Source organism: Oncorhynchus clarkii, chromosome 3, assembly GCF_045791955.1.
Source record: "Oncorhynchus clarkii lewisi isolate Uvic-CL-2024 chromosome 3, UVic_Ocla_1.0, whole genome shotgun sequence".
In the NCBI taxonomy this organism is placed as follows: Eukaryota; Metazoa; Chordata; class Actinopteri; order Salmoniformes; family Salmonidae; genus Oncorhynchus; species Oncorhynchus clarkii.
The window spans coordinates 12,204,738-12,214,611 of NC_092149.1; the positions used below are offsets into that span (position 1 = coordinate 12,204,738).

At 44.9% G+C, this 9,874-nt stretch overlaps 1 protein-coding gene across 1 annotated transcript; it reads left to right on the forward strand.

Annotated features, from left to right (window-relative positions):
- On the forward strand, positions 1–8,915 carry LOC139388105 (FAD synthase-like). The gene is made up of 10 exons (XM_071134678.1): positions 1–111; positions 898–1,116; positions 2,708–3,085; positions 6,423–6,536; positions 6,815–7,082; positions 7,237–7,384; positions 7,545–7,643; positions 7,886–8,075; positions 8,268–8,341; positions 8,442–8,915. The coding sequence occupies exons 2-10, from the start codon at positions 937–939 to the stop codon at positions 8,575–8,577; spliced, it is 1,587 nt and encodes a 528-aa protein (XP_070990779.1). The 5' UTR covers positions 1–111; positions 898–936; the 3' UTR covers positions 8,578–8,915.
- Positions 8,916–9,874: the final 959 nt, after the last annotated feature.

Sequence of the window (9,874 nt, forward strand, 5' to 3'; positions counted from 1 at the left end):
GATTCAGAGATGGCACTTTATTGCTCCTGATTGGCTCGCCAGAGCCACCCAGTGTTTGAAGGGCATGCAGTTTGTCTGCTAAGACATAACGAGGACGTATGCGACTTTAGGGTAAGCACTTGTCTGTTGATTACACAGGTTATCAAACACATGATTGTTGCTATCTATTGTCACAGCAGAGACACATTATATACAGTAGAAAGGGTATTACGTTGCCATTAAACTAATGATCATGTTTACATTCAGACGTTGCGCAGGGGATATCTAGCTAGCTGTTAGCCTATGATGTCTAATCAAATATGGTGGATAAATGAAGAAATCTTACGCAGGCCGTTTACCTTTGAAAACAGTTGTCATAGTTCCGGTCTGCTTTAGGGATAGCAGCTGGATCTGGTTTGCTTAGTTCATTGACCTAATATGAACCGTAAAAAAATTTGCGAGTGGGATGTCTCGCTTCCTTTTCCGTCTCTGGTCCAATGCAATGGTTGCGGATGGGGCTGGCTTGTTCCTCGCCGAGTGACCGTGGTGAAATCACCCTTTACTCTAGATAGGCAGGTGGCTTATAACTACAGCAGACGTTTAGCTTGAACTTAGACAGCAACATACATTTCAGCCACCATAACTTCAAGTTAATGCTTGGATTTCAAATAGAATAGGTTGCTAACTGGACAATCATTTATGGTGAAATCCTGTGTAACACTCCTCTGATCTACCCTCCCGTCTTATGCAAATAAGATGACAAACAGCTGTTCTCCTTATTGGTGTCCAATGACTACATTTTGATCTTATTGGAACAAGTATGTACAGCATTCTCCCCTTCTTTCTCCCTCTACTACTCCATAACTCACCCTCCATGTCTCTCTCCCTCCCTCTCTCCTTCCCTGCCTCCCTCTCTAGTTGGTTCTCTTTCCCCCACTCTTTCTGTCTCAGGTCTGGATGCTGCAGGCTGTGTCCAGGCTGAGTAGAGCAGCGGTGCATGTGAGGAGAGTGGCCGCCCAGGTCCAGGTCACCACTGTAACCATGGACCAGAATCACCAGAGCTGCGGTACCTCCTGTCAACAGAATGGGGGTGCTGTCACAGCAGCCATCCTCATCATCGGGGACGAGATACTCAAGGTGATACTGGAGATGGGGGCTTGCTACTAGAGGTCGACCGATTAATCAGAGTGGCCGATTAATTAGGGCCGATTTCAAGTTTTCATTACTATCGGAAATCGGTATTTTTGGGCGCCAATTTTGCTTATTTTTTTATTATAATAATTTTTTTAATACCTTTATTTAACTAGGCAAGTCAGTTATGAACACATTCTTATTTTCAATGACGGTGGGTTAACTGCCTTGTTCAGGGGCAGAACGACAGATTTTCACCTTGTCAGCTCGGGGAATCCAATCTTGCAACCTGCCTCTCGTTGCACTCCACAAGGAGACTGACTGCCTGTTACGCGAATGCAGTAGAATCCAAGGTAAGTTGCTAGCTAGCATTAAACTTATAAAAAACAATCACTAGTTAACTACACATGGTTGATGATATTACTAGTTTATCTAGCGTGTCTTGCGTTGCATATAATCGATGCAACGCTGGGGGATGATTTAACAAATGCGCATTTGCGAAAAAAGCACAATCGTTGGACGACTGTACCTAACCATAAACACCAATGCCTTTCTTAAAATCAATACACAGAAGTATATATTTTTACACCTACATATTTAGCTAAAAGAAATCCAGGTTAGCAGGCAATATTAACCAGGTGAAATTGTGTCACTTCTCTTGCGTTCATTGCACGCAGAGTCAGGGTATATGCAACAGTTTGGGTAGCCTGGCTCATCGCGAACCAATTTGCCAGAATTTTACGTAATTATGACATAACATTGAAGGTTGTGCAATGTAACAAGAATATTTAGACTTAGGGATGCCACCCGTTAGATAAAATACAGAACGGTTCCGTATTTCACTGAAATAATAAACGTTTTGTTTTCGAAATGATAGTTTCCGGATTCGACCATATTAATGACCAAAGGCTCGTATTTCTGCGTGTTATGTTATAATTAAGTCTATGATTTGATAGAGCAGTCTGACTGAGCGATGGCAGTCTGACTGTTACACTGGCAATACTATAGTGCCTATAAGAATATCCAATAGTCAAAGGTATATGAAATACAAATGGTATAGAGAGAAATAGTCCTATAAATACTATATTAACTACAACTGATAACCTCTTACCTTGGAATATTGAAGTCTCATGTTAAAAGGAACCACCAACTTTCATATGTTCTCATGTTCTGAGCAAGGACCTCAAACGCTTTTTTACATGGCACATATTGCACTTTTACTTCTCCAACACTTTGTTTTTGCATTATTTAAACCAAATTGAACATGTTTCATTATTTATTTGAGGCTAAATAGATTTTTATTGATGTATTATATTAAGTTAAAATATGTGTTCATTCAGTATTGTTGTAATTGTCATTATTACAAATAAATAAATAAAAATCGGCCGATTTTAATCGGCATCGGCTTTTTTTTGGTCCTCCAATAATCGGTATCGGCGGTGAAAAATCATGATCGGTCGACCTCTACTTGGTACTGAGTGGAATATGCCTGATCTCTGAAAAGAAACTCCTCCCTAAGTCCCTATCTCTTAGGAGTTAGCTAATCTAAAGAGTCTCTTTCCCTCCCTCTACCCCCCCCCCCCACTCTCTCTCTCAGGGTCACACGGTGGACACTAACAGCGCCTTCCTGTTGCGAGCTCTGAGGAAGCTGGGAGTGTGTGTCCAGCGTGTCACAGTAATCCCAGACCAGCAGGAGGTCATCTCTAAGGAGGTGGCCCTCCTGGCCCCACAGTACACACACCTGCTCACCTCTGGGGGAATAGGCCCCACCCACGACGACGTCACCTTCGAGGGTGTTGCCATGGCGTTCGAGGAGGAACTGCATGCCCACCCGGAGCTGACCCGTTTGGTGGAGGAGTTCTTTGGGGTGGTGGATAGGGAGAATGCAGCCATGAAGCTAGCCATGGTCCCCCGCTCGGCCAAGCTCAACTACGGCACTGACCCTCAGACTGGACAGCCACTACGCTACCCACTGGTCAGTGGCTGACTACTGTTAAACAAAAAATATATTTGGGTATTTTTTCCTCATTAGTCCACTGTTGATACAGTCCCTAAATTCTTTGAATGTTAGCAGTCAAGTCAAGATATTGGACTTTCAAGAAGTAAAACGTCACTTGCCACATCATCATTATGATGCAAAATGCATCATGTGATTCCTTTAACATGTAAGGGATAAACGCCCACGTTCTGTACATTACCTTGGAAACAACGGACGGCAGAGCGGGATGAGGCGGAGCCAACTAGCTACAGCAACACAGTCCCGACCTCTGCAGCCGAATAACAGCAAAGTTTATTTTGTTTAAGCTGTTTATCCCGCTTATACCACATTTGTCAATGAAAACAATACTAAGCACACATTTACCGGTAGAAATAAAATGTTTTTGTTGATATTTTCACTTATATAAGACAATTCATACTCCTATTTTGGTTGCTACAGACTCAACCCAGTGGTTTGTTATGATTAGTTCGATATTTATGGACGTGACCCAGTTGTTTGTTCTTTGTCCCGTTGCCATGCTCACTGCCAACGTTCTTATCCCTTGCTTGCTAGCTAGCCAGCTAGCTATGGCTAACACAGTCACAAACTTTTCAGCCAGAATAACAGCAAAGTAGATGTTTTCTAGGGACATTCATTTGAATTAATCGATAACAATGAGCTGGTAATGCCCGACTTTGCCTGGCATAGCTAGAAAAGTTTGCCTTCTCGTCAGGACACCCGACACTGTTCATTACGAGGAGATAGCATTGCATATCAAACACTAGGCTAGAAGCTAGCTACAGTGGGGCAAAAAAGTATTTAGTCAGCCACCAATTGTGCAAGTTCTCCCACTTAAAAAGATGAGAGAGGCCTGTAATTTTCATCATAGGTACACTTCAACTATGACAGATAAAATGAGAAAAAAAATCCAGAAAATCACATCGTAGGATTTTTTATGAATTTATTTGCAAATTATGGTGGAAAATAAGTATTTGGTCACGACAAAGAAGCAAGATTTCTGGCTCTCACAGACCTGTAACTTCTTCTTTAAGAGGCTCCTCTGTCCTCCACTCGTTATCGGTATAAAAGACACCTGTCCACAACCTCAAACAGTCACACTCCAAACTCCGCTATGGCCAAAACCAAAGAGCTGTCAAAGGACATCAGAAACAAAATTGTAGACCTGCACCAGGCTGGGAAGACTGAATCTGCAATAGGTAAGCAGCTTGGTTTGAAGAAATCAACTGTGGGAGCAAATATTAGGAAATGGAAGACATACAAGACCACTGATAATCTCCCTCGATCTGGGGCTCCACGCAAGATCTCACCCCGTGGGGTCAAAATGATCACAAGAACGGTGAGCAAAAATCCCAGAACCACACTGGGGGACCTAGTGAATGACCTGCAGAGAGCTGGGACCAAAGTAAGAAAGCCTACCATCAGTAACACACTACGCCGCCAGGGACTCAAATCCTGCAGTGCCAGACGTGTCCCCCTGCTTAAGCCAGTACATGTCCAGGCCCGTCTGAAGTTTGCTAGAGAGCATTTGGATGATCCAGAAGAAGATTGGGAGAATGTCATATGGTCAGATGAAACCAAAATATAACTTTTTGGTAAAAACTCAACTCATTGTGTTTGGAGGACAAAGAATGCTGAGTTGCATCCAAAGAACACCATACCTACTGTGAAGCATGGGGGTGGAAACATCATGCTTTGGGGCTGTTTTTCTGCAAAGGGACCAGGATGACTGATCCGTGTAAAGGAAAGAATGAATGGGGCCATGTATCGTGAGATTTTAAGTGAAAACCTCCTTCCATCAGCAAGGGCATTGAATATGAAATGTCGCTGGGTCTTTCAGCATGACAATGATCCCAAACACACTGCCCGGGCAATGAAGGAGTGGCTTTGTAAGAAGCATTTCAAGGTCCTGGAGTGGCCTAGCCAGTCTCCAGATCTCAACCCCATAGAAAATCTTTGGAGGGAGTTGAAAGTCCGTGTTGCCCAGCAACAGCCCCAAAACATCACTGCTCTAGAGGAGATCTGCATGGAGGAATGGGCCAAAATTCCAGCAACAGTGTGTGAAAACCTTGTGAAGACTTACAGAAAACGTTTGACCTCTGTCATTGCCAACAAAGGGTATATAACAAAATATTGAGAAACTTTTGTTATTGACCAAATACTTATTTTCCACCATAATTTGCAAATACATTCATAAAAAATCCTACGATCCTACGAAATTCACCTGCGAAAAGTACCTGGATGTGTGCGTATGTTCTTCAGCTTTTGTACAGATCCATATATGGCAATGGTCTACTTGCATATTTATTTATTTACCTTTATTTAAGTCAAGTCAGTTAAGAACAAATTCTTATTTTCAATGATGGCCTAGGAACAGTGGCAGAACGACAGATTTGTACCTTGTCAGCTCGGGGGTTTGAACTTGCAACCTTCCGGTTACTAGTCCAACGCTCTAACCACTAGGCTATATGCCGCCCCATATAGGCTGCTCTGATTGGTTATGCCACAGGTCTGTGTAGAGTAAGGACTGAGTTGTGCATGTCAATTCAACAGAATCCTACTCCGATGCGTTCTGCCTAACAAAAAATCTCTTGCATAGTTATTAGTTTTGGATACTAAGTATGTTGCATTGAAAGTGGCTAATATTGTGTTGATTCAATCACAATTCCCACAGTAAAGGGAAACATTCATAGTGTTAACTAAGTGGGAAAAATTCTAGAAAGTTAATTGAAATTCAATTTCGTGCTTCTTTGTGCAGACTGATATTTCTACTGTGTCGCGCCTGTGCACACGCACAGTTTAGAGGGAACATTGGTATTGTCCAGAGAGATTCATGTTCATCACTCACCACGTTAGGTCATCAGATGCTAAAAAAAAATTCTCTGCAAAAACAAATCAATGCCAGCTAGCAAAGTTTTTTTTCTTTCTCGTTGGACCTGCGTTTACAGTTTATCCATTTTCAGTTTGTGTAGTTGTTGGTTTAGCTTCCTGTAACAAGTACGGTCTGCATGTGTAGGCGCATATTGCGCACTGATTGCAAGGCGTCCCGATATCTTTTCCAACTGTCCAGTTATCTGGTTTTAATGTCCATTCTAGAATGCCCTTCTAGCCAATCAGAAATTAGTATTCAACAACGCTGTGGTGTAACATGATATCATGTAGAAAACATGAACGTTCTGCCTGATGGTCAGTGTCTGAAACCAGGTAAAATATATTTTAATGATAGGAGATATGAGTGCGTTGGAGCCACCGGCTTCCTTGGAGATGCTTGATGTCATGCTGGTCGTGGTTCTGACTCCATCTCTGACATTCCCAGGTGAGTGTGCGTAACGTCTACATCTTCCCTGGGATCCCGTCTCTGTTGGAGAGAGCCTTCAACGGTCTGGAGCACCTGTTCGCTGGCTCAGGGACCACCTTCCACACACGAGAGGTGAGGTGACCAACAGTCTGACTCCACTACAATACAGTTGACAGGACGTTTTCAACAGACAAACGTCACTTCACTCCTGGACCTGGAGACCCACAGGGTGTGCAGGCTTGTGTTCCATCTCAGATTTAACACATCTGACTCAAGTTATGGACTAATCATCAAGACCTTGATGAGCTGAATCAGCTGTGTTTGTGCTGGGCTGGAGCAAAGCCTGCACAGGACCACTGCTGCAATGGATGCCTACTATAATGTTATGTATTCCCCGTGTTGTGTTGTAGGTGTTTGTGGATGCAGACGAGGCGTTGATCGCCCCGGTGCTGACCCGCCTGCAGGCGGGCTGGGGGAAGAGGGTGGCTCTGGGCTCCTACCCTGACTGGCTCAGTAACTACCACCGGGTCAGGCTGGTGCTGGATTCAGACAGCTCTGAGGAGGTGGAGAAGGCCCGGGCTCAGCTGCTGGAGGAGATGCCCAAAGGCAGTGTGGTTCCCCTGGTCACGGACCCTGTGTCCATCGCTACTGAGGAGGTCTACACACTGGCCAACAGCGGTGTGTGTGTGTGTGTGTGTGTGTGTGTGTGTGTGAGAGAGAGAGCAAAGGAGGGAGGGGTGGTGGAGGGACGGACAGCTAGAGTACCCATAAAAAAATCACTGACTACATTTCCCATGACCCCAACTGTCTGTATGAACTCCATCTCCCATAGGCACGCCGCTGGGTGATAAAGTGGCAAACGCTCTGAAGACCATAGAGTCTGCTCTGGATCAGTATTCGGCAGGGGAGATCTGTGTGGGCTTCAATGGAGGCAAAGACTGCACTGCTCTACTACATCTATATTACGCTGCACTGAAACGGTGAGAGAAAGAGGGAAATAGACAGTTTTCTGTCTACACAGAATGAAGGAATGAGACGATATGTGACTTTTAACCCATATTGTGTTCTCCTGTCTGAATTGATTGTTTACTGGGAAAATCTACCTCGTATTTATTCTCTCGTTCTCCCCCTCCCTCACAGGCGGTATCCGGAGGGTAAGGACAAGGTAAAGGCTCTGTACATTCGCATCGTCTCTCCCTTCCCAGAGATGGAGAGATTCCTCCAGGACACAATAAAGAGGTAAGCTATCGGTCTCTGTAGTTAGCGTTAGCATCTCTAGGTCGTTTCCTCAATTCCTATATACTGCACCTCTGTTAGCTATGTACTTTTTTTCTGTCCCCAACAGGTCTGTGTATGGTTGTAGCTTCATCTGCATTGCATCTTTGAGTTTGAGCAAAACTCTGATAATAAAATGTATTACAGTATTATTATACAGAGACTTTGGCTCACTATTTAGCAGAGCTCCATCCTGTCTCCCATAGGTATGACCTGGAGATTTTCTCAGTGGAGGGCAGTATTCGGCAGGCATTGAGTGAGGTACAGGAGAGGAGGCCGGAGCTGAGAGCTGTGTGTATGGGCACCAGGAGGAGTGACCCCTACTCACACACACTCACACCCATGTGTCTCACTGACCCTGGATGGCCGGACTACATGAGGGTCAACCCCCTGCTGGTGAGACATGATGCTTACAATGTTCCCTTTCTGAGGGTGTGTGTGAGATATACTTCTAATGCTCTCTCTTCCTCCCTCTCTTTCTCATTCTCTCTCTTGTCTCCCCCCTCTTGTCTCCCTCCCTCTCTCTGTGTGTCTCTCTCCCCCTTCTTTCTTGGTTTCTCTCCCTCCCTCTCTCTCTGTCTCCATCAGGACTGGACGTATCATGATATCTGGTCATTCCTGAGGACTCTATATGTGCCCTACTGTATTCTGTATGATAAAGGGTAAGAAGACATACACACCTTAATCAAGCATGTCCTCTGTTTCCTCTCACTGTCTACCCGTCCTAGTCTCTGACTGAGTCCTCTGTCCGTCTCCTGACAGGTACACCTCATTGGGCAGCATGGACAACACATGCCGAAACCCCGCCCTCCAAGTGGTGGATGGGAGGGGCGTGAGCCGCTATAGACCTGCCCACCACTTGGAGAATGAGGAAATGGAGCGCGACTCACGTGAATGATGTCACTTCCTTGTTTGTAACGTCATGTCCTGATCTTTTATCCGCCCTTCCTGTTTGGGGCTCCAGGTAAGAGATGCTTGTAGGGACAGACCTAGGATCAGCATATCCTCCTCAAATCCCAACCTTAACCATTAGAGGAAGGAAGTGGAGAGTGAAAGAAAGAGGGAACAGATTGAGGAAAGTGGAACAGACAAAGAACCAGAGACTGATCGCAGAATGAGTGAATTTTGAAGGAAAAGTGTGTGTTTCTGAATGGAAAACATGTGCCTGAGTGTATGTCTGAGTGGCTTAGAATCTAAAGATATGGATTTACATGGTTTGTAATAAAATATCAATCTGTCACAAGTTTACTTATTGATTAATTATTGGCAAAAGATTGTGAAGGTGCTGATGAGAGAGGGGGAGGGAGAGTAATTATTCTGTTGTACATTTTAACAATATTCCTCTGTTCACGATTTTACACGACAAACACCTTCCTAATATTGAGTTGCACCCCCCCTTTTCCCTCAGAACTGCCTCAATTTGTTGGGGCAAGGACTTTACAAGGTGTCAAGCGTTCCACAGGGATGCTGGCCATGTGGACTTCAATGCTTCCCACAGTTGTGTTAAGTTGGCTGGATGTCCTTTGGGTAGTGGACCATTTTTGATAAACAGGAAACTGTTCTTAACACTCAAACCAGGGCGCCTGGCACTACCATACCCTGTTCAAAGGCACTTCAATATTTACTCTTGCCCATTCACCCTTTGAATGCACACATACACAATCTGTCTCAAGTCTTAAAATCCTTCTTTAACCTGTCTCCTCCCCTTCATCTAAACTGATTGAAGTGGATTTAACATGTGACATCAATACAGGATCATAGCTTTCACCTGGTCAGTCCATGTCATGGAAAGAGCAGGTGTTCTTAATGTTTTGTACACTCAGTGTATATCATATTTGTATACTGCAGTGGAGGCACATGGGAAGTGCCGGGAGACGAATGAGGCGGCGCAAAATTGGCACAGCGTCGTCTGGATTAGGGGAGGGTTTGGCCCAGCGTCGTCTGGATTAGGGGAGGGTTTGGCCCAGCGTCGTCTGGATTAGGGGAGGGTTTGGCCCAGCGTCGTCCGGATTAGGGGAGGGTTTGGCCCAGCGTCGTCTGGATTAGGGGAGGGTTTGGCCCAGCGTCGTCTGGATTAGGGGAGGGTTTGGCCCAGCGTCGTCTGGATTAGGGGAGGGTTTGGCCCAGCGTCGTCTGGATTAGGGGAGGGTTTGGCCCAGCGTCGTCTGGATTAGGGGAGGGTTTGGCCCAGCGTC

Excerpts from the sequence above, each read along its gene's own strand:
- LOC139388105 (XM_071134678.1), top strand. The coding sequence starts at position 937 with ATGCTGCAGGCTGTGTCCAGGCTGAGTAGAGCAGCGGTGCATGTGAGG. Across the intron at positions 1,117-2,707 it reads TCGGGGACGAGATACTCAAG|GGTCACACGGTGGACACTAA; the intron begins GTGATACTGGAG and ends TCTCTCTCTCAG. Across the intron at positions 7,644-7,885 it reads CTCCAGGACACAATAAAGAG|GTATGACCTGGAGATTTTCT; the intron begins GTAAGCTATCGG and ends TGTCTCCCATAG.